The 26363-nt window shown below is 40.7% G+C and overlaps 1 protein-coding gene across 5 annotated transcripts in view; it reads right to left on the reverse strand.

Moving 5' to 3' along the window:
* Positions 1 to 13357: 13357 nt before the first annotated feature.
* LOC139447218 (ankyrin repeat and KH domain-containing protein 1-like) overlaps positions 13358 to 26363 on the reverse strand; it is a 40492-nt gene continuing 27486 nt past the window's right edge. For all 5 annotated transcript variants that reach the window (XM_071228447.1, XM_071228445.1, XM_071228444.1 and 2 more), the window contains exons 2-4: positions 22099 to 22268; positions 20109 to 20186; positions 13358 to 19596 (exon numbers count right to left, since the gene is read on the reverse strand). In XM_071228447.1, the coding sequence (XP_071084548.1) occupies positions 13772 to 19596; positions 20109 to 20186; positions 22099 to 22201 (6006 nt within the window). In that variant the 5' untranslated portion in view covers positions 22202 to 22268 and the 3' untranslated portion in view covers positions 13358 to 13771. The remainder of the gene's footprint in view (positions 19597 to 20108; positions 20187 to 22098; positions 22269 to 26363) is intronic.

Here is a 26363-nt window from a genome sequence, read left to right on the forward strand (position 1 = left end):
TTCCAAATTTTACATATGGAGGGAATGTTGAAATTTTCTCACTCTCTACTTTAACATAATTTAACAGTACAGACGTAGGTGCTTTTATAACAATCCAGGGATTTCGGCGTAAAATAATTGATTGATTTATGGCCCCATTTAGGAGTTTTATTAGATCCTCCGCCCCAAGGCCAAGTTAACAAAAATAACAGCAAATAACACCGGTCATTAGCACTAAGTTGTACATACTTCCTTAAAAGCAATAGCGTTTTCCTTTAAACAACACTCAGGTTATATCAATGTTTATTCTGTTTGCGGAGTAGATGTCATCAAAGTGGAAGTCCTCACCCAAGCAATGGTAATACTACCGGATGTCCATTATGTAATTTCTATTTTTTGGATGACATATTGTTCTCGGAAACCGTAATGTGGAAATAGAAGTTTATTGGTTTTATATTCAAGCTGGCATTTACGCTATTCAAAGTGTGCAGTGAGGCCATCTTATCAACAGTCATTTCTGAGACATATATGCAAATTTTAATTAATTAAGTCTACTCTCATTTTTTGCATTTATGATTAACTCTAACGTTAATTTCAAGATTTACAGTACATACTTTTCAAAAGAAGTTAAAGAAAATTGTTTCATATGACTATGGTTCGTCATTAGAGAAAACGATACTTGAGCGAGAAAGTGAGAGAGCGAGAATGCGATAGAGAGAAAGCGATAGAGCAAGGAAGCGATATTTCCCATAACGCCGTACATTAACGGTTTTTTGCTGATATTTAGTTATCAATTCCTGTAACTCTCACCGCTATTTGGCCTCTTATAATTATATTCTTTTAACATCTTGTAGTAGATAAATATGTTACAAATACATAGATATATTTTCTCGTTTAGCTTGTATAAACACACGTGTTTATTTTCCTGTAGTGTAGTAAATAAGCAAGATTCACAGACTACAACAGAATAGTCACTGTTCATATTTTCATTTTGTTCATAATAAAGGATTACTGTTAAAAGCGACGTGAAACCATTCTCACTCATAGCAGTGTTTATCAAATTACTATATGCAAGAACATATACTAGTAGATTTGCACAAGACAAGAACTACAATTCAAGTTAAACATACATCAAATGTCAAACAGAACATTTACGGACAACCTTATGACACACTGTAACATCATATACTACCGAAACAAGTTATAGAACGCCCACAATTATAAGATTGTATTTTTGCTAAACAATCAGCCATGACTAATTAACCATAGTCTTCTTAACTTCTTTTGAAAAGTCTATATTTAGATTTTAACCTGATTTATTTAGAGCGTATTGCCATGATCTGCCACGCGCTTTCGGCGTGATGGTCACATACAACTGAATATATATAGGGCCGTAAATCAATCAATTACATTTTACGCAAAAGTCTGTGGATTGTTTTAAAATCACCTACGTCTGTACAATTAAATTATGTTTGAAGTAAATAGTGAGAAAAGTTCAACATTGCCTCCCTATTGCAGCAGATATCAAATGCGGACCCTGTAGTGGTCAAGAGGGGATATTGCTCAACCGCGAGAACGCGATAAAGCGATGTCCCCTCTCGGTCACCATACATAATCGCCTTTTGAAGACCTATTCTACCCCGGATCTCCACGGGTCTCAGCGTACTTTTAACATCGTGAGACCTGTCAGTATAATGTCAGGCTGTATCCTCCACAAAGTATTCTAAGCCTGGCCCGGTTTGTGCACTTTCAGCGTGTATACATTCACATGTCTCGCAGGTCGGACGTTATCCTTTACATGCATCAAGTAGAGTAAACATTTCGTTTGAGTAAACATAGACTCTGGTGTTTACTGTGATTATGGAAAGGGTTTTGCTCTATTTTTATATAACCCCATTGAGTAAACCAGGGCCCCACTCGTGTTGATGCAAAGGTTTATGGAAATGTGGTTTATATTGTTTTCTTAAAGCATATGTATCCACAGGTGAAGATGCAGCCAACTCAGGTGACATGTTATGATCAGCTGTGTCAGAAACACCTGTCTTTCTGTAAGCCAATATGTTGTTCAGGGCAACGAAACATTCAGCGAGTTGGAATGTTCCTTTCGAGTAAGTGTCACTGGACGTTTTAATATCCAGTTATGTCATAGCTGCCTGAAAGTTGGTTGGATGGTTGGTTTGTTGTTTAACGCCGCACTCAGCAATATCCAAGCTATATGACGGCGATCTGTAAATAATCGAGTCTGGACCAGACATCCAGTGATTGATATGAGCATCATGCATCAACCAATACAGCGAGCCTGAGTCAGTTGCCTGAGTGAGTATGGTTTTACGCCACTTTTAGCAATATTCCAGCAATATCCTGCGGAGGACACCAGACGTGAGCCTCACACTGCTCGGCATCGAGGGGCTAAAACAAGGACTGGTCGTCGGCTTGGAGTCCGGACTACGCTGAGTTGGGTCATGTTAAAATGCGTCATGCTATCTCAGTGGGCTAGCACCATAAAATCGGCATTCGTCCGGACTAATACAAACAGCCACACATACACACCCTTGCACGTCGCTTATAAGTTCAATGATTTTGGACGCGACGTTAGACCCCATTTCATCTCACAACTCGGTCTCCACCGCCCACTCACAATGATGATGTTGATGAAGCAGGTAGTAACTGCCATGGCATTACGAAATCAATGATTTTGTTAGGTGAGATTAATTCAGGAAACTATCAAATATACTAAGTTCTTTTGTCCAAAATCATAAATATTTCATGATATTAAACGTCATTTTGTTGAGCCTGAGAGGAAGACTTGTGCTTCCTTAGTTCAAATGTTGGGGGAGGGGTGGCCCGGTTGCTAAGGCGCCGCAATTCGCAGTGCAGAGTTGCGTCCAATGTTCACGCCAGAAACCTATGGTTGTGGGTTCAAATGCCGGTTCACCCGATAATGTTTTTAGGTTTGTCAACACGTGCTCGTGGGTTTCAACGAAGGGGTAAACGTCTGAGACCTGCATCACTTCGGGCTTTCCTCCCACTTTAAGCTGAAACGCTATGATATAACTGGAATACTGTTAAAACCAACTCACTCACTCACTCATATGTTCGTTACAGGTTTGAATCTCCAATTCAAGCCAACTCTTCATCTTTGGAGAAAAACAGTAACTGTACTTTATAGATGTTGGGATATTCATGATGTTTGGAGATCGACTTGAATGAAGTTAATTATGAAACAAATCATTTGAATGAATTTGTTTTGCATAACCCGAGCAAACCTTGCAAATAAGACAATGCACATCTCTATCAGAAGTAGGATTTCCTTGTATTTTCGGGTTATTGGTACACGATTCAAATAGGCCTGTTCCAAACAAGATGTCTGTTACATGCTGTTTAAGAAGAGAATCAGTATATTTTGTATTTGTTTGTTTATTTGTTGTTTAACGCCGTACTCGGCAATATTCCAGCTATATGACGGCAGTCTGTAAATAATGGATTCTGGACCAGACAATCCACTGATTGACAGCATGAGCATCGATCCACGCGATTGGGATACGATGACATGCATCGACCAAGTCAGCGGGCCTGACCACCGGATCCCGTCAGTAGCCCCTTACAAGCATAGTCGCCTTTCACGGCAAGCATGGCTTGCTAAAGACCTTTTCTACCCAAGTGCTTCACGGGTAGTATATATTTTGGGATATTTGTGATGTGAAACGTTAAACTTAGTAACCAAAAACTTAACAATTTCTTCATCATTTTCGGATTGAACTGAAAAAAATCTTCTCGATGATAATTATGCAACGTCAATGTCGTATTATTGTGTTACATTTACCGACGATGTTGTGTCATGCTACTGTTCATCCGTAAATGATACCAGAAGACATATTGAGTACGAATGCATCGAATATGTCACATGTTCACAAGCACTGTGCTGTATTATTCATGGCACAACTCTAAATGGCTTCTTTGAGAGGCATTGATGTTGGAGTACTAAGTAAGGATAAGATTTGTGGATGAACAACTTCTTTATTACAATCAGGAGCGACGTTTCGCTTTCAAGCAGGTGATGTACAGAGTACTTACTTATATTGGAGATTTAACGTGCGATTTCCGACTGCAAGCGTATGTCGCACATGGGCCCGGCCACTCATTTAAAGTGAGTTTGTGCAACCCAGGAGGGGGGCTTTAGGGGTTGCTTATATAGTAATTTTGAAATTGGAATGAATGCCAAGAGTGGGTGGAGGACGAACTGTGTGTGTTGGGTGGTTGTTAGATAAGGTAGTTTTGGTTTTAATATTTTATTTGGGGTTTAAATGCGACTAATGAGTCCTGTTTTAATTAGATACGAGTATATGCCTAAGGCTTTGAATTTTTCTAATTCATTTTGTGGATTTAGGATTGATTCTAGTGTAAGTGCGGTTTTAAGATTTAGGATGGTCTGTAGTGTTGTTCGGTGTGTTTGGTAGTGTGTGCAGTGAATGAGTACGTGTTCTGGGGTTTCTTGTTGTTTGCAATGTGGGCAGTTTCCTGTTGTGTGTAGATTAGCTCTTTTACGGTGATTATTTAGTTTGGTGTGGCCTGTTTGTAGTTTAGTAATTATTCTGTCGATTTTTTTGGATGGGTGTAGTATTTTTGGTTTAGTTAGGGTTTTTTGAGTACTTTCCTGATTTGTTTATATGGGTTTTGGTATATATTTTGCCATTTTTTGTTGTCTTTTTGTTAAGTGACACTTTTGATTTCTGATTTTGAGCTGGGTAAGTTTAAGCTAATTTCTGGGAGTTCAAGGGATGATAAAGCTGCATTTTCATTTCCTACGCGGGGGGGGGGGGGGGGGGGGGGTGTTCCAAATGAACTAGGGCTTTGAATTTTTCTATTTTGTTTTGTGGGTTTAGGATTGCTTCTAGAGTAAGAGCCTTATTTAGATTTAGAGTGGTTTGTAGTGTAGTTCGGTGTGTTAGGTAGTGGGTGCAGTGTATGAGTGCGTGTTCTGGGGTTTCTTGTTGTTTGCAATGTTGATTTGGAGATGGGTAGGTTTAAGCTTTTTCCTGTGGTTTTAAGGGATAGTTTAGCTGCTTTATAGGCGTTTTCATTGTCGTATATTCCTACGTGGGCGGGGATCCAAATGAATACTTTATGTTTGCCTGCCTTTGTGAAGTATGGTCTTACTTACTTATATTGGAGATTTTACGTGCGCTTTCTGACTGCAGCGTATTTCGCACACGGGTATATATACAGGTAGGCGACAATGTTTATACAGTAGAGTAGATATTACTGACTTTGCATAACAGGCTTCTCCACGCCTGTGTAACTACATCTGATATCTACTTTACAGTATAAACATGGTGTCCTACCTGTATTCAAGGCATCCGCACACGTCGAGTCTTATGTCCGGAATATTCTGAACAGACAACAGCGTAGTGTTCTTGCAAAGTTGAGTTGTGCGACTTTACCTTTAGAAATTGAGCTCGGTAGATTCCGGCGACCGATTACCCCAATTAATGACCGTATATGTCAGTTCTGTGATGAACATCAAGTTGAAGACGAGACCCATTTCCTGATCAACTGTACCCTCTACTCGGATATCCGCTACGACCTATGGAGGAAAGCCTGCATTGCCAATTCATAGTTTCTGAGTTTCCACCCTTGTGATCAACTTCGCTTCCTTATGCAGTGTGTCAGCTTGTGTAAACCTCTGGCCGCAACAGTGACGTCAATGTTTCTCCGGCGACAACGTGCCGGGCAGTGATGTATATAATGTGGCTGTTTTTGTGAGTGATAGATGAGTATGAGTGATAGTGTTTGTATGTGATGTATGCGCACGTGATATTGAGTGGATGTGGTGAACTGCATGTGTGATTGAAAATGAAATGTGTGTAATATTTATTTAAGTGTGTGTGTGTGTGCGTGCGTGTGTGCGTGCGTGCGTGCGTGTGTGTGTACTTTCGATTATGTTCGTGTATTATTCTTGCCAATTTATATAATGGATAATTTAATGATTTTAAGTGCCTCATAGATCCTTCATGGGTCGGCTGATGTTTTTATAAATCATACGTATGTATACGTGTAATGTTTTTTACTGTTTTTAAACACCAGGTGGCACTATAATGAAATAATATTCTTCTTCTTCTTCTCTTCTTCTATATATACTGTAAATCTTGAAAATAATGCGAGCGTGAATTAAATGCGAAAAATACGAATGGTCATTGTCCGCATTAATGAAATTTCGCATTTATGTCTCCCAAAATCACTATCAACAATGAGACGGACTAACTGCGGAAATACCAACTTGAATAGGTGTCGTGCCTGGTTAGCGAAAATCCAATTTTCCCTAGTATCAGTAAAGCGAAAACCCAAGTTGGGGTATTTGTCCTACGAAAGCGAGAAATGAGTAATTGCTATAAAAACACCGGTTTACAGTAGTTTAGATAAGAATAACGTCGAGGGGTGGAATCACAAACTCAACAAACTTGCCAGGAAGAGCCATCCGAACATTTTTGAAGTTGTTACGCTATTTCAGAGAGAACAATCCAACGTAGAAGTCCAAACCACATAATAAAAATAGCAAACTTCCATACTCAGGTCCCTTAGTTCGCCCCCCAAACCCTCTTGGCATTTTTTCCAAATTTCAAAATTTCCAAAATTCTATATAAGCAACCACTCAACTAAAACACCCCTAACTTTTTTCTCCTTTTCGGAAACACATTAAATGGCCTGGCCGGGCCCGTGTGCGAAATACGCTGCAGTCGGAAAGCGCACTTAAAATCGCCAATACAAGTAAGTAAGTAACGTAGAAGTCGCCATTCAACGAATTGGAGCCCACTGGTCAGCACCACCCAGAAAGAGAAGATACCGGCTGATTGACAACCGTCTTCAGGCTCTGAAAGACAATCTCGTCAACAACGTCATCGGCGACATTGAGTGCACAGATTACGTTGGTGACCTGATCCACTTGGAGTGAATGACTTGAACACAACGTGTATGCCAGTGCAACCGCAAATTTATTATAGAATGTATTTATGTATTTACCATTATATCATACGATATAAGTTATTGTTGTTTTTGTAGAAATTATAATGTACATCTATGAAATATTAAAGTATTAGAGTTATTATATTTGTTAAATGTAAAGTACTTTTGTGCAACTATACTATACTTCAGCATCTAATAAATTACTACTGTGATTACGGTATACGCATTTCTGTGTTTTTCTTGTAATTTGAGAGTCCCGGCATAGCAATATCCCGTGTTTACTGTAGCGTGACCAGTCTTACTGTAGCTTCACGAAAGCGAAGAGATTTTAGAGTTGATTTTGGCTAGGTTTCGCTCTTCCGGCCCAGAACCCTTGAATCTGTACACAAACACGGTTTATTGAGCAGCAGTTGTAACAAGTACAAAACAATGTCATTTACAGAAAAGGACTTACACAATAGGCACCCGGTGAGTTATCACAGCTGTGGTCAACTTCTACCTACTCGCGTCAATCTAGGCATCATTCAGACTCCAATCAGTGAACTGTTGTTGGTTCAAATTTTCTTTGCCTTTGAACTGTCTTAATGCCAGTCAACAGAATAGACATATAAACTGTGATTTTAGGAAAACACTGTATATTGTTATTACGGAAGTTCTTTACTCAGTGCTAATAAGCGATGTTATTTGTGTTTTGATTGGATTAAGTTAGAATATGTATCATTCCACAGGGAATGTAGTGGGGGGAGTCGCATTGATTTTGAGGTGATTTTTTTATTTTTTCAAGGTTTACAGTACTTGTCAAGCATACTCTTTGGTTACAATTTGTGACTCGACTGATTGTGTGTAAAAGTGTCGAATGTCATAGATCACTGCTCATGCTATGGGTCACTGCTGCTCGAGTGGTCATACACATATATGTGTGTTCAAGCGATAGCTATAATTGTGCGAGTGGGTGCATTTTGTTTTACAACAAAGTAAAATCCCAGCTGTGTCACAGAGGTCTGGGGAGGTCGGGTAGTCTAGTGGTTAAAGCGTTCGCTCGTCAGACCAAAGAACCGGGTTCGATTCTCGACAGGGGTACAGTGTTTGAAGCCGTGATATTGTTGGAACATTGCTGAAATATTGCAGCGTAAAACAATATTCACTCACTCACAGAGGTCTGTACATCACTGTCTCTGAGCCAAGAGACCAGTGGTAGCATGAACAATGTATTACCCTACAGGTATACTACTACATGAATTAGTCAGGTCACACATTGTCACTATATAATTCATTTTTATGAACTCTTACTAAAAGCATGGAAACCTGAGGACCAATTCTACCCGGGTATCTCCATCGGGTGTAGTGAGGTAACATAGGGCTTTAAAATGTCGCGTTCAAGAGTAATGCACGTATGTAGCAACACCCCCATATGGGCATGCACGTGTGTGTGTGGCTGCTTGTATTAGTCCGGACAAATGCCGGTTGTATAATGTTAGCCCCGTGAGATACCATGAGATGCATGGATGCCCTCTCAGAGTGAGTGAGTTGGGTTTAACGCCGTTTTCAAAAAGTATTCCAGTTATATCACGGCGTGTCAGCTTAATGTGGGAGGAAAGCCCGAAGTGATGCAGGTCTCAGACGTTTACCACTTCGATGAAACCCACGAGCACGGGTATGGTGCTGACAAACCTAGAAACACAATCGGGGCGAACCGGGATTCGAACCCACAATCATCGGTTTCTGGCGTGCCCAAGGGCCGCCACTCTGCACAGCGAATCACGGCGCCTCAGACGACTGGGGCCCCCGTGCCCCCCTCAGACACAGTGTACTGATTCCGAGCCGACCCATCTCCGGGGAGATGCTCTATCTTAAAGACCACGGAGGTGGTCTATATCTCCACGGGATGATATTTTAAAATAATTAAAACAATATTTCTGTCAAATGCTTTATTATGCAAATGGAAATGATCATTTCTGAAGGAGTAAATGAAATATTTTTGTTTCAACAAGTTCAATGGTTCAATGGGTAATTCATTATTCTTCCAGCTTTAACAAAAGTTAACAAAGCAAATGCTTACATTTATCACAATTATTCATATGTATACAATGAAACGTTGTTTATATATATCATCATGACATTATGACATAACATGTATAACCTAGCGGGAAATAAATTTTAATGTCACAGTCATCAATATCTTGGCTATGAGGTCAACATTGACCAAGCTAATACCAACAATGTGTGCAGTTTGACTTTGAACATTGAGCGTGGATAAGTTGTGTTTACTCTTATGTAAGATTGTGACCTAGGAGCATGGGTATGGGGCTGACAAATCAAGGATCTTGATCAGGATAAATCTGGTACACCCCTGAACATCAGGAAACCATGCAGGTAGCAGTGGTACCGTAAGTCCCCTTGGTCCCCAGTATGGTGACCTTAACCTTGTTGCTGGTGATCTATAGCCCCATTTTTATATTATGTCGTACAACTAGTTTTAAGTCAACCTGTGATATATTGCTAGTTATTATACTGCCCCTCGTCGACAGTTTTATAACTATTGTATAACTTGTTCAAGTCACATTACGGCTGATATATTGGCGACGTGACTTTAATTAAACTCACTCACTCACTCAGTCACGCTGAACATCAGGTTGCAGCATCGCTCTCAGATGCCACTCAAGGAATTTGGATGTCTGAGAACACCTGAACATTCCATGCATCCTCATCTAATGCATCCTGGGCCAACCAATGGTCAATACAGTGAGCATCACTCACATACGGATAATAATCAAGCTGTTTTCATACAATAGACAGCAGAACCTGGTACTGCTCAGAGGCGCAACTCTGCAGGGTTATTTAGGGGACCTAGGAATAAGACCATTGGGCCATCAATACATTCTGTAGGATTGTATCAATATTATGCTGCATTATGGCAATTACATTTTCCCCATGATACTAAAAACTCTCTGATAAAATAAGTAGCATATATTCTGAAGACTCCGTAGATTAATGAGCATGTCATCTCGAAAATCTACAAACATTCATGTCACCTGACCTCAAATGGTGAATGTCTCTCGCGTCATCCTTCTTTATGAGACCCGTGAAGATCCGGGGTAGAATAGGTCTTCAGCAACCCATGCTTGCCGTAAAAGGCGACTATGCTTGCCGTGAAAGGCGACTAACGGGATCGGGTGGTCAGGCTCGCTGACTTGGTTGATGCATGTCATCGATCCCAATTACTGGATTATTTACAGGCCGCCGTCATATAGCTGGAATATTGCTGAGTGCGGCGTAAAACAACAAACAAACAAACCTTCTTTATGAGTTACACACCGCCTTAGAGCAAGTGCATGATACTGCTACTTGTGCTGATAATATTCGTTATCTGTCACTCAAACATTTACCCGAGACATGCTTAGAAACATTGTTACATATATGCACACAATTGAAAGACAGTTGCAGCTTTGTCTAATTCAATCAATGGTTGGTGACAGTGTAACCGGCCTCAAGTTCTATTCTGTCGACAATATATACCCCAGAGTGACCCAGACTTAAATCTAGCAGGCACTCCCATTAAAGTTGTCAAGGAATCCACATTTTTGAGAATAATTCTTCATCAGCCCCTACCTTTTTTGCCACATGTCAAACATCTGAAAGCTAAATGTCTGAGGGCACTTGATTTTAAATTAAAATTTCCGAATGGGGAGGTGATCAGTCGACCCTTCACATCACTTATCCTTTCTAAACTCGACTTTAGTTCAATCAACAATGGCGGAACCCTTAAAAGCAACCTTAGGATATTAAATACTATCCACCATCAAGTTCTAAGACTTTGTCTTGTATCTTTCCGAACTTCTTTTGACAGTCTGTACGCTGAGGCCGATGAGATATCTCTTAAACCCCGCATTAAACTATCTTTACAGCATATCACAAAGTTATATTATAATAAGTCTAACCTGCGTAAAACATTGTGTTTAACCCTCTGAATAATGAAATGTCATCATTTAGTTTTTTGGAATAAAAATTAACCCCTTTAGTTCTACTGCTAATATTAAACTTGATAATATATACATATATATATATATATATATATATATATATATATATATATATATATATATATATATATATATATATATATATATATATATATATATATATACTTTCCGCTTGGTGACTTCTCCGTCTTGGCTAAACTAACCAAATCAGAAACAGTATAAACTAAAATGTAATCAGTTTGAAGTACATTTAATACTTACAAATCGAAATTTACCGATGGGTCCAAGGATGGTGACGCTGTTGCCAACACCACCATCTTTGGATCCAGACGTTTTTCAACCAGATTACCACATAGTTCTTCCCCTTTCACAGTCAAATCAAAAGTCATTTACACAGCTCAAGAATACATCAATAAACAGTCTAAACATAACCAATTCATTATTTCTTCAGACTGTCATGTCTTCAGGCTTTAAGACATAATTTGCGTCAGCATACAGTTTTACTTGACATCATTGAATTACATGACAACCTGGCTACCAGCCAATGCGACATCGTCCTTTGTTGGTTACCTAGCCATGTTGGAATCATTGGTAACTAAATCAGCACTCAACAGATCTAGGACACCACTTCTGATACCATACAGTGATTATAAACCTGTGACTAAAAGTTGTATCATATATCTAATGCAAAAGAAGTGGGACACTCAAGTAGGTATGGATAAATTACTTTAAATTAAATCAACAATCTGCCAAAAGTACTTAGGTTGTCAGTCCAGTCGTCTCAGGCGCCACTATTCGCTGTGCAGTTACGTCCCTTGGGCACGCCAGAAACCTGTTTGTGGGTTCGAATCCAGTTCAGCTCGATTATGTTTCTAGGTTTGTCAGCACCATACCCGTGCTCGTGGGTTTCACCGAAGTGGTAAACTTCTGAGACCTGCATTTACCTGGGGCTTTCCTCCCACATTAAGCTGACACGCCGTGATATAACTGGAATACTGTTAAAAGGGGCGTTAAACCCTCTCACTATAATGATAAGCAGTAAAATAAATCCAGAAACAGTGTAATGAGGCATTCATTAAGTGTCTTCACGTTTCTTTGTGTGAGACATTGCATTATTGCCTGGAAATACAAACAAGACACATACACATTAAAATATGAAAAACAGAACTTCTTTAAAGACATCTGAAATCATGATACAATAAAAGCCAGAACAAAAGAGAATGAATTTACCCTTATTTATAAACAGTTAGATTACATTTTGTAGTATTACATCCACACCTAATCTCCCTCTTATTCTATTCAACCAATTGTAATTCCATAGAGGACCAAGGCTGAACAACTAAAAAATACTAACATACAGTGACATTGAAATATATAACTAATGAATATTCCGTTTTTGATGACCTTGACAATAATGTCCTTGACCTATACATTTGGATTGACCTGTAACAGCTAACATTATCATATACAAGCAATACGCGACATTACGCCTCAGGAATGTTATAATATTGTACCAGGGTAGTGAGCGTAAAGACTGAATGAAGAATACATATATATACTTTAAATTCAGTCTCTTTTAAAGCCATTTCTGGTGTCCCCCGCCTTGATATTGCTGGAATATTGCTAAAAGCAGCGTAAAACCAAACTCACTCACTCACTCTTTTAAAGCACATGCACATTTTTCCTTATATTTTGCACCGACGAAAACGTGTACATGTAATACAATACTACTCAACTTTATGAAGATTTATTTGTATTATTCATGTATTCACAATTGAAATATCAAACCCCTGTACGTGTAAATGAGTGACTTTCAAGAAACACATGATGTCATCAAAAGTTATAACAACATTGTGTCCATAAAACAATTATGCCTCATGACAGCTCTTCAGTGTAACTGACAATGACATATAAATGACGCCACTCTGATGACGCAGCAAAGATGTGGTGTATGTTAGATGTTTGGAATGAAAAGTTGGAGTCACTGTACACAAACAGCAGATTAGAGACCCCAATGTTCGATGCTTAAGTGTCAGCAAACACATTGATGATTGCGGAAACGGGAAATATAGTATTTTTCCGTTTTATAAATTGTATACAAATAACAAGCAGCAGAGACTGGAAAAAGAACTAGTGTTTATTCAATCGATGAAACCCAAATTGAACTCTAGAATGTATTAAAAGATTTGTCATTTCAAACGTAAATGTAACACTGCTAGTTACACTGAAAAGCTGTACCTCATTTACCTCATTTTTGTATATACCAAATTCTAAGTCAAAAGACTTCTAACTGTTTCAAAAATTAGTGGACCAAAACTATCATACTTCATGCAAATAAACACATAATGTCTTCACTTGATACCAAGTTTGAATGAACTACAATGAATCTCTGAAAGGAGTTGAAATGACAAGGTCCATTAATTATATATATATATATATATATATATATATATATATATGTACTCCTCCCTGAGTGTCCACATTCTGAATCATGCGATTCGCATATAAATAACCGCTTAGACCTTTCCTCATTTCCCCGACAATATTCATATACGTAAGTTAGGGAATATGAACCAATCTGCAGTACTTGCAGGCCACGAGGTTGGAGAACGCAACGCCCCTTCGTCATTCCGTCTCTGTTTGCGTATCTTCCGAGTTTTATATTGCTAAAAAGAGGATGGCCAAAGCATCGTTTACAAAACGGTGGATAACTCTTACTCGGCATTACGTCATCCGGAAATTGCCGATTTCGGAAGCATCGGCAAATGTCGTAGTTTTTACCGTAACTCTCCCATTATACAAGGAATACCTAAATGGATTTAACAATGAACGCAGGGGACGCTGTTGTTATACTATCGCTGTCTTGATCTGACTAAAGGTATAATCATGTAAACTATTATCACTGCTATCCAGTGTGTCAGGTCAGCATTTTTAGATACTAGGAGATCAAACACACTTTGATGTCCTTTGAAGGCTGCCATCATCACAGGAGTCCACCCCTCCTGTCCTCGAGTATTGACATTTGAAGGGGACACAAGATTTTGTACTATGGCGGTGTTTCCGCCATTGCAGGCAAGATGAAGTAAACTATTGCTGTCGTTGTCCACCAGTGTCAGGTCAGCATTTTTAGACACAAGGAGTTCAAACACACTTTGATGTCCATTGACGGCTGCCATCATTACAGGAGTCCACCCGTTCTGTCCTCTAGTATTGATATTTGAAGGGGACACAAGATATTGTACTATGGCGGTGTTACCACCACAGCAGGCAAGATGAAGTAAACTATCCCCTTTCTTGCTCACCAGTGTCAGGTCAGCATGTTTAGATACTAGGAGGTCAAACACACTTTGATGTCCTTCCATGACTGCCATCATTACAGGAGTCCACCCGTTCTCTCCTCGAGTATTGACATTTGAAGGGGACACAAGATATTGTACTGTAGCGGTGTTACCACCATAACAGGCAAGATGAAGTAAGCTATTACCTTTCTTGCCCACCAGTGTCAGGTCAGCATGTTTAGATACTAGGAGGTCAAACGCACTTTGATGTCCTTTGAAGGCTGCCATCATTACAGGAGTCCACCCGTTCTGTCCTCTAGTATTGACATTTGAAGGGGACACAAGATATTGTACTGTAGCGGTGTTACCACCATAACATGCAAGATGAAGTAAACTATTGCTGTCCTTGTCCACCAGTGTCAGGTCAGCATCTTTAGATACAAGGAGGTCAAACACACTTTGATGTCCTTCCATGACTGCCATCATTACAGGAGTCCACCCGTTCTGTCCTCTAGTATTGATATTTGAAGGAGACACAAGATATTGTACTATGGCGGTGTTACCGCATTTGCAGGCAATACAAAATAAACTATCACGATTGTTGTCCACCAGTGTCAGGTCAGCATGTTTAGATACCAGGAGGTCAAACACACTTTGATGTCCTTTGAAGGCTGCCACCATTACAGGAGTCCACCCGTTCTGTCCTCTAGTATTGACATTTGAAGGGGACACAAGATATTGTACTATAGCGGTGTTACCACCATAACAGGCAAGATGAAGTAAGCTATTACCATTCTTGTCCACCAGAGTCAGGTCAGCATTTTTAGATACCAGGAGGTCAAACACACTTTGATGTCCTTCCATGACTGCCATCATTACAGGAGTCCACCCGTTCTGTCCTCGAGTATTGATATTTGAAGGGGACATAAGATATTGTACTATGGCGGTGTTACCGCATTTGCAGGCAATACAAAATAAACTATCACGATTGTTGTCCACCAGTGTCAGGTCAGCATCTTTAGATACCAGGAGGTCAAACACACTTTGATGTCCTTTGAAGGCTGCCACCATTACAGGAGTCCACCCGTTCTGTCCTCTAGTATTGACATTTGAAGGGGACACAAGACATTGTACTATAGCGGTGTTACCACCATAACAGGCAAGATGAAGTAAGCTATTACCATTCTTGTCCACCAGAGTCAGGTCAGCATTTTTAGATACCAGGAGGTCAAACACACTTTGATGTCCTTCCATGACTGCCATCATTACAGGAGTCCACCCGTTCTGTCCTCGAGTATTGACATTTGACGGGGACACAAGATATTGTACAATGGCGGTGTTACCACCATAACAGGCAAGATGAAGTAAACTATTGCCGTCCTTGTCCACCAGTGTCAGGTCAGCATGTTTAGATACTAGGAGGTCAAACGCACTTTGATGTCCTTTGAAAGCTGCCATCATTACAGGAGTCCACCCGTTCTGTCCTCTAGTATTGATATTTGAAGGGGACACAAAATATTGTACTGTAGCGGTGTTACCACCATAACAGGCAAGATGAAGTAAGCTATTACTATTCTTGTCCACCAGTGTCAGGTCAGCATCTTTAGATACCAGGAGGTCTAACACACTTTGGTGTCCTTCCATGACTGCCATCATTAAAGGCGTCCTACCCTTCTGTCCTCGAGTATTGACATTTGACGGGGACACAAGATATTGTACAATGGCGGTGTTACCACCATAACAGGCAAGATGAAGTAAACTATTGCCGTCCTTGTCCACCAGGGTCGGGACAGCATTTTTAGATACTAGGAGGTCAAACACACTTTGATGTCCTTTGAAGGCTGCCATCATTACAGGAGTCCACCCGTTCTGTCCTCGAGAATTGACATTTGAAGGAGACACAGCATATTGTACTATGGCGGTGTTACCACCATAACAGGCAAGATGAAGTAAACTATCACCGTTGTTGTCCACCAGTGTCAGGTCAGCATTTTTAGATACAAGGAGGTCAAACACTCTTTGATGTCCTTCCATGACTGCCATCATTACAGGAGTCCACCCGTTCTGTCCTCGAGAATTGACATTTGAAGGAGACACAGCATATTGTACTATGGCGGTGTTACCACCATAACAGGCAAGATGAAGTAAACTATCACCGTTGTTGTCCACCAGTGTCAGGTCAGCATTTTTAGATACAAGGAGGTCAAACACACTTTGATGTCCTTTGAAGGCTGCCATCATTACAGGAGTCCACCCGTTCTGTCCTCGAGTATTGATATTTGAAGGGGACATAAGATATTGTACTATGGCGGTGTTACCGCCTTTGCAGGCAAAAAGAAGTAAACTATCACCTTTCTTGTTCACCAGTGTCAGGTCAGCATTTTTAGATACAAGGAGATCAAACACACTTTGATGTCCAGTGAAGGCTGCCATCATTACAGGAGTCAACCCGTTCTGTCCTCGAGTATTGATATTTGAAGGGGACACAACATATTGTACTATGGCGGTGTTACCGCCTGTGCAGGCAATATGAAGTAAACTATCACCGTTGTTGTCCACCAGTGTCAGGTCAGCATTTTTATATACAAGGAGGTCAAACACACTTTGATATCCTTTGAAGGCTGCAATCATTACAGGAGTCCACCCGGACTGTCCTCTAGTATTGACATTTGAAGGGGACACAAGATATAGTACTATGGCGGTGTTACCACCATAACAGGCAAGATGAAGTAAACTAACACCTCCCTTGTCCACCAGTGTCAGGTCAGCATCTTTAGATACCAGGAGGTCAAACACACTTTGATGTCCTTTGAAGGCTGCAATCATTACAGGAGTCCACCCGGACTGTCCTCGAGTATTGACATTTGAAGGGGACACACGATGTTGTACTATAGCAGTGTTACCGCCATAACAGGCAAGATGAAGTAAACTATCACGATTGTTGTCCACCAGTGTCAGGTCAGAATTTTTAGATACAAGGAGGTCAAACACACTTTGATGTCCTTTGAAGGCTGCCATCATTACAGGAGTCCACCCGTTCTGTCCTCTAGTATTGATATTTGAAGGGGACACAAGATGTTGTACTATAGCAGTGTTACCGCCATTACAGGCAAGATGAAGTAAACTATCACCGTTGTTGTCCACCAGTGTCAGGTCAGCATCTTTAGAAACCAGGAGGTCAAACGCACTTTGATGTCCTTTCAAGGCTGCTATCATTACAGGAGTCCACCCGTTCTGTCCTCTAGTATTGACATTTGAAGGGGACACAAGATGTTGTACTATAGCGAGGTTACCGCCTTTGTAGGCAAGATGAAGTAAGCTATCACCATTGTTGTCCACCAGTGTCAGGTCAGCATTTTTAGATACTAGGAGGTCAAACACACTTTGATGCCCATTAAAGGCTGCCATCATTACAGGAGTCCACCCGTTCTGTCCTCTAGTATTGATATTTGAAGGGGACACAAGATGTTGTACTATAGCCTCGTTACCACCCTTACAGGCTAGGTGAACTATGTCATCTCCATTGTAGTCTTTGGTTTTCTTGTTTGATATTGATTGCAATACCCGATAACACACATTAGATCCTGTGAGTGCTGCAACCATGAGAGGAGTCCTTCCTTCATTATCTGTAGAGTTCATTACTTTATCCTTCAACTCATCAGTAAACAGTTTGATGTCGTGTTCCTTTAGTACCGTTAGTGTCTTCTCATGTCCTGCCATGCATGCTAGGTGTATGATGGTTTTCTTGTCTGCATCAGTACTTAATACATTGGCACCATTTTCTATGAGATAAACAAGTATTTCCGAACTCCCAGTTAAAGCTGCCAGCAAAAGTAAACTGTTAATACCAATGTCTGGACTTTCACTTCTGGAGAAAAGCCACTTTAATGCGGTCAGGTTATTTTTGAACACACAACCAAACATTGCTTCACTGATCTCTGTTTGAGTAAATTCTTCTCGGGTTATGTTTTCTATTTTAAAGACAAAATTGTTATTATGTCCAAGAACTGCCCAAAACAAAAAGCAATTCTCATTTTCTCTCTTGTGGACCCAGCATTCGTCCATGGATCCATCATGTTTTAGTTTCTCAAGTAATTGAAGAGCTACTTGTTCTTGTTGGAGAATGGGGTGTGTCACTGATTTTGAAAACTGACCATTCTTTATTGACTCAGCAAATCGTGTAGTTAGGATATCATGATATGCTTCTGAGACATAGATCAGGTGGAGATGATCATCAATTATGGTTTCTGGCACTGGCTGTGATTGCACACGCTCATATATAAAATTGTCACTGCAATGAGTCAGCACAAATTCTGGACTAATGTCAAACAGCGAACAAGCGCAGGCGTCAGATATCGAGGAATGGGCAAATCCAACAACATCACCACGGGTAAAGAATGTTCCTCTAAAGGTTGTTGCCGCTTCGTGCATTCCTAAACGTGAAGCTTTTGGCCGTAACTCTAAAACAGTTCTGACCATGATGTCCAGTTTCTGGTCCTTGCCGTCTGCTTGCAACTTGGCCAAATCTAACTTATCCTCACACAGTAGCATTAGAATTAATATGGCAGATCGATCAGTCTTGGACTGCAGTAAATTTTCAAGTTCTAGCTTGAGATAAAATAGAGGTTCCTTGAAAAAGTTCCTTGCATTTCGGGTAAAAGATGAAAATTCAAAAAAAAGTTTACAAGTAAGAGGAATTCCAAAAATATTTGAATCTGTGTCCAAGTCTTCATAATCAGGTAGATCTTCACAATCTTCATCAGAAGATTTTCTGTGTCGATTCCTATGGTGTTCATATATAGCCTTTTTCTCTGCTTGAGTATACCGGTGTTGCTTCTGAGTTGTTAAATCCATTACTGTTTGACTCTTGAACAGTGAGAATCTCTCATACTGCAGCTGGGCAAGTCCAGCATGGAAGTTATATGTCTTGGAAGTGAAGATAATACGAATATCCTTTGTGGGATGTTCTTTTGGGTCAGAAACTCCACTCGTTTTACTTTCATCTTTACCTTCTTTCTTAGTTTGCTGCTTTCGTTTCTCAGATTCTCTTTTGCAGTGTTGTAAGTGTTGATAAAGTGTATTGAGAATTGTTGTAAGCTGTGAAACATCTGCAGATAATCCAACAGTACCAAACATATCATCTACGATCAGAAATACTCTAGGTGATGAGCTCAAGAAGCTATCCAAGTCAAACTGTTCAATTCTGTTCACAAATGCAAGTTTGTACCCCTTTTGTCTGTACTGTGAACCCAGCACGAGAGCTGCTGTAGTTTTACCTTCCCCTGAAGCACCACAGATGGTGACATGACCAAAAGCCTTCAGTTTCCTTTTTACATTCCTGAAGCTCTCCGTTTCAACAAATATTTCTTTGGCATCATCTATACGGAGATCAAGGGTAGCTACAAACAAAAACAATCTTGTTCATGTCATTTATAATGAAATAAAATTATTATTAAGAATGCTTATGCTGTGGTTTTCTAATCCCTGTTTTGAATAGCTGACAGTTGTCTCGACTCATGATTCCCAAATTCTAGTCCCTCTCTCTACCCAGGAAATCACAGTCTAGTTAGTTTTAAAAAAATAGTTGTGAAATTGTTCAATTTGTTAACAGTATTTGAAAACAAAATAACTTACTTGCAAGCAACAGAAACAATCTTTTTTCCAGAATAGAGTTAATTGTTTTAAATATTGAACATGAGTAGTTTATATGTGATGCCGTGAAATGCATGTATCCGCAACATTGTTGGCGGTAGCATCAAACATCATTCACTCACTCGCTCTGATTTGTGAGAGATATCAATATGTGAAACATCTTCTACTTTTGTAGGCAACCCTATTGGGCCATATGCAATCTCCAGCAGTGTCCTAACTTTTTAGTTTCCTTCAAACCTGTCAAGGTGGTTGGACCTACCTTCACCAACTGTCCCTGTCGGCCCAATAAATATGTTCTGTGTCCCGACGAAAGTGGTGATGGTATGAGGGACATCGCCTGTCAACACCAATCAATGACACAAGAGTATAACGCTGAATAACATTTTAGAAACACACATGACCTGTCTAGCTCACCTTCTACGGGAGCACATGTGCATTACGTTTTGAATACTGATACTATCCTTCAGTTTTTTGTAAAGGCATCAAATCAAATTTTATGGTAACCATTTTACTATCATACCATATTAAACAAGAAGACAGTGCCATCCACATACCCCACAATCCTTGCAAGCTTACAATTATAGAGAAATAATCTTAGAGTTCTTTGAAAATGATAAGCACCCATCCTATTAACCAGCCTAATACATTTTCTAAGTTTCATTTGAACATGTTGCCTAGGAATGCAAACACAAACACAGAACATCAAAACGCACCAGTTCAAGTTGCCGGATGTGTGCATGTCTATCAAATTTCTTTTGATCTATGCTATTGAAATGCACTATACCCTTATTTGAGCAAACGCAAAATACATTTATAACAAGGGCCATAACTTTGTCAAAAAAAGAACATTAATAACAAGGGACTGTTCGAAGCCAGAATACCCACATGATGAAAACTGTACATTCAGAGTTTCACCAAGAGTTACTGAATGGTTTATGAGCCATACTCTGCTTTGCCATGGAAACCCAAAATATAGAGTTTTCAATCATTCCTAATTAACTAAAGGCACCATGTATACAATGTTCCACAAATAAAATTTGAACTTAAGTGTGAGGTGAGGGGAAGTGGGGTGTAACGTCGCATTCAAGACTATTGCACTAAGACACCGTGTGTGTGTGTGTGTGTGTGTGTGTGTGTGTGTGTGTGTGTGTGTGTGTGTGTGTGTGTGTGTGTGTGTGTGCATGTGCGTGCGTGCGTGCGTGCGTGTGTGTGGGCGTGCGTGCATGACTGCTTGTACTAGTTCTAACTAATGCCGATTTTATAGTGCTATCACACTGAGGTATCATGCCGCGGTTTAACACGACTACCCTACTCATACTGACGACAAGCCGACCAGTCCTTATATGAGCCCCTTAATGCCGGGCGCCAGGCAGGGAAACAACAAGTACCATGTTTTAATGTCTTTTGGTATGACGCGGCCTGGGATCGAACCCCGGACGCTCTACCATTAGACCATGGAGGCGGTCTTTGAACGTGAGTGTTGAAAGTGTGTACTATGTAAATAAACATGTCACGAATCTGCAAAAGAAACGACACCCAATGCCTCATATTGGAGACGAAGTGCAAACTGGTATCCATGGAAACAGAACAAATACATTTACTGATGAAACCATGATAGTAAAAGGCACAACTACAGTTGATGGTGAATGTGTTTACCAGGTGTTGTACAGGTCACCCTTTTAGTGTTCGAGTTCTGTTACGGAAACACGCGGTAGGAACTCGTCGTTTCAATATTACAGAAGGAAATATTACATCCTATTAATCATATTATACAATTATCACATCAAAGACGACTGTCATATATGTTTCCTTATAGTGTGGATACCTTTTGAATGGGTAAATATAAATCAAATTTAATTACTGGACTGGTGTAACTGAGTGTTCAGTTCAGCAAAGCTGAAACAATCCTTATACAATCCTGAAATGCAAGCGTTCTCCTTCCACACAAGACAAACACACTTTTGTCCCAGTGTTTTCGTCCATCATTTTAGAGTCCACGTTGGATTTTTTAATCTAGTCTCCTGTTACAATGTTAAATAATCACCTCATGAAGATAAGCTTGGTTTTGGTTATAATTTCCACATAAATCAACTATACATGGAATGGGGCCACACATCTGCCTTTGACAGTACAGTACTTAACCGTTGATTTCAGGTGATTTTGTCACTTTATGTTTTAAAATGATTTCTTGGTTGAACTAGGTAATTATACTCGGCAGATTTAATTGTGAAATAGAAATGCCAACAGACCTGAGTTGATTGTCTGTGGAATACCTTCTGGGGTGATAAGCTCCATCGTCTCAAGGTCATCCTGTGTTGGCAACACAATTGTGAGGTCATCTGAACTGGCCATCTCAGGTGTAGTTGTTTACATTACTACAGCATGCAGGGAAGAAGTTGCCGCTGCCATGTCTATCTACCTGAACAAACAAACAACCATATCCCATAATTCATAACACATTTTATTAATGCTGAGCAGTGGCAGATTGTCCAAACCTCATTGCAACTTGTGAAGAAATATTTACAGCAGCTAACAATAGCAATATTACAATCATGATCTTATGATTGATTACGTAATGGATAAAAGACTCAAAGTCTGTATTGATTAACCCTTGCAGATGTAGTCAGTCATTTATGTTGTCTGTCTTTGAGTGCACATGTTGTATATACATGTAAGTCTGTATTAACCCTTCTAGATGTGGTCAGTCATATACCTTGTATGTGTATATATATATATATATATATAACCGTTCTCATAATAACACCCATTTTCAATTCAATATAGTAGTTTTCAGTTAAACAGATTATAGACCATAAATTACATATTACTTTCTTTGTTGACAGGCTTCACTCGTTGATGCGAAATGGTTATGTGTTATTTGTGCTATTGTCATGTGAGATGTCTTCACCAAATTGAAGAAGTACGAGAAATGTCTCACAAATCTCACCATACCTTGGCAGGACTACAAGAAGTAGAACGTTTTTCATCCTAATGAGGGGATATGACCTAACCCCGCATAGGTACAATACCCCACATGGGTACAATGCCCAACATGGGTACAATACCCCACATGGGTACAATGCTCCACATGGGTACAATACCCCACGTGAGTACAATGCCCTACATGGGTACAATGCCCATCATGGGTACAATGTCCCACATGGGTACAATACCCCACATGGGTACAATGTCCCATCATGGGTACAATGCCCCACATGGGTACAATACCCCACATGAGAACAATGCCCCACGGTGGAACAATCCCCATCATGGGAACAATGCTCCACATGGGTTCAATGCCCATCATGGGCACAATACCCCACGTGGGTACAATGTGCCACAAGGGTACAATACCCTACATGGGTAAAATTCCCCACATGGGTACAATGCTCCACATGGGTAAAATGCACATCATGGGTACAATGCCCCACGTGAGTACAATGCCCCACATGGGTACAATGCCCCTCATGGGTACAATGTCCCACATGGGTACAATACCCCACATAGGTAGAATGTCCCATCATTGGTACAATGCCCCACATGGGTACAATACCCCACATGGGTACAATACCCCACATGAGAACAATGCCCCACATGGGAACAATGCCCATCATGGGAACAATGCCACTCATGGGTACAATGCCCATCATTAACACAATACCCCACGTGGGTACAATGTCCCACAAGGGTACACTACCCCCTATGGGTAAAATTCCCCACATGGGTAAAATGCCCCACATGGGTACAATACCCTACATGGGTACAACGCCCCACATGAGTACAATACCCCACATGAGTACAATGCCCCACATGCCAATACCCCACATGGATACAATGCCCCACAGGGGTACAATACCCTACATGGGTACAATGCCCCACATGGGTACAATGCCCATCATGGGAACAGTGCCCCACATGGGTACAATGCCAATCATTGGCACAATACCCCACGTGGGTACAATGTCCCACAAGGGTACAATGCCCCCTATAGGTAAAATTTCCCACATGGGTACAATACCCCACATTGGTACAATACCCCACATGGGTACAATGCCCCTCATGGGTACAATACCCTACATGGGTACAATGCCCCACATTGGTACATTACCCCACATGGGTACAATGCCCCACATGGGTACATTACCCCACATTGGTACAATGCCCATCATGGGTACAATGCCCCACATGGGTACAATACCCTACATGGGTACAATGCCCCACATGGGTACAATACCCTACATGGGTACAATGCCCCACATGGGTACAATACCCGACATGGGTACAATGCCCCACATGGGTACATTACCCAACATGGGTACAATGCCCCACATGGGTACAATGCCCCTCATGGGTACAATGTCCCACATGCGTACAATACCCCACATAGGTACAATGTCCCATCATTGGTACAATGCCCCACATGGGTACAATACCCCACATGAGTACAATACCCCACATGAGAACAATGCCCCACATGGGAACAATGCCCATCATGGGAACAATGCCCCACATGGGTACAATGCCCATCATTGGTACAATACCCCACGTGGGTACAATGTCCCACAAGGGTACACTACCCCCTATGGGTAAAATTCCCCACATGGGTACAATACCCTACATGGGTACAATGTCCCACATGAGTACAATACCCCACATGAGTACAATGCCCCACATGCCAATACCCCACATGGATACAATGCCCCACAGGGGTACAATACCCTACATGGGTACAATGCCCCACATGGGTACAATGCCCACCATGGGAACAATGCCCCACATGGGGACAATGCCCATCATTGGCACAATACCCCACGTGGGTACAATGTCCCACAAGGGTACAATGCCCCCTATAGGTAAAATTCCCCACATGGGTACAAAACCCACATTGGTACAATACCCCACATGGGTACAATGCCCCTCATGGGTACAATACCCTACATGGGTACAATGCCCCACATGGGTACATTACCCCACATGGGTACAATGCCCCACATGGGTACATTACCCCACATGTGTACAATGCCCCACATGGGTACAATGCCCCACATGGGTACAATACCCTACATGGGTACAATGCCCCACATGGGTACAATAACCTACATGGGTACAATGCCCCACATGGGTACAATACCCTACATGGGTACAATGCCCCACATGGGTACACTACCCCCTATGGGTAAAATTCCCCACATGGGTACAATACCCCACATTGGTACATTACCCCACATGGGTACAATACCCCACATTGGTACAATACCCCACATGCCAATACCCCATCAGCCATTACCCGACTCCTAGTAGGACAATACCCGACACCCAAATATTTTATTTAATTAGGTTGGTAAGGAGAGGGAGAACAATTTATTCAATGACACTGGTATTGTTGTGTTTTTAACACGTCAGTGTGGTCGTGGTCTTGTGTTTGGAGGGTGGGATAAATTGCTAAGTTTATACTTTAATGACGGATGCAACACTTCAGGATGATGTCGGATGTTTTTTTCTAGCAATTTAAACTAATTCATTGAGAATTGTTCTATAAATTACCATAGGAGACACAGGAAACAGATAGTTCCTGATTTAGACAATATATCACTTTGAGCTGACCATACCGAGAAACTGACGAAAGTTAACAATGAATGAAAACTAACAAATTTAAAGTATAAATATGTTATGATTTATAATAGTTCCCAGGAAAAAGGTAGTTTCTTTTCAAATGCATTTTGAGAATAGTCTTCTTATTACAAGAAATAAAGATGTATATAAATAAACATTACTCGTCTTTGCTTACACAGCTACCCAAAACACCTGTCCCATTAAGCAACACATCCTTAAAATAAACAAACACATCAAATAATCAGACCCCTCAAAACCAGCAACCATATACGAGTCATACAATACGTCATAACTCCAGGCGAAGAATTCCAACATCTCTCAGAAGAATCTCTGAATCAGCAGTTAGCTCCTGCAATGGTCTCCAAGCAAATGGGTATGAGCTTAAGGCACTTATCGCTCTAAACCAACTCAAACCACTTATCATAGTACTCCAAGAAATCCGCATATCCTCGCAAAATACCTTCATATTTCCAGGCTTCAAATGTTTTCGAATAAGACGGGAGTAGTTGTAGGCCCCCGTATGGTAGCCGCCCGATTTTATGGTAACCGAACGAATTTATGGGAGCCGGAGGTGGTTCTGTGCATGCGCAAGATGGCGGTACTTCCGGTTCCGGGGGAGGGCGCCCTCGTGTGCGCATCACAACAGCCTGAGGTTGATCTGAGGTGAATACTCCCTGACTCATGTTCTTGGAAGAGTTGCCTCTCTTGCCAACTCAATAACGAAAGTAGAAGTCACTGCTGAGGTGGAGAGCGGATACAATCACACATACCTGTCCTTATGACTTTCACTTAACTTTGAAACATTTACCCACTTACATAAATTGTTTGATGAGGAGTAAGCATAAGTGTTGTCAAACATCCTGCTGATAATATATTTACTTTGATCACCCGTTTGTGAACA

The sequence above is a fragment of the Haliotis cracherodii genome, unplaced genomic scaffold, assembly GCF_022045235.1.
Source record: "Haliotis cracherodii isolate W230 unplaced genomic scaffold, xgHalCrac1.p SCAF_7, whole genome shotgun sequence".
NCBI lineage: Eukaryota > Metazoa > Mollusca > Gastropoda > Lepetellida > Haliotidae > Haliotis > Haliotis cracherodii.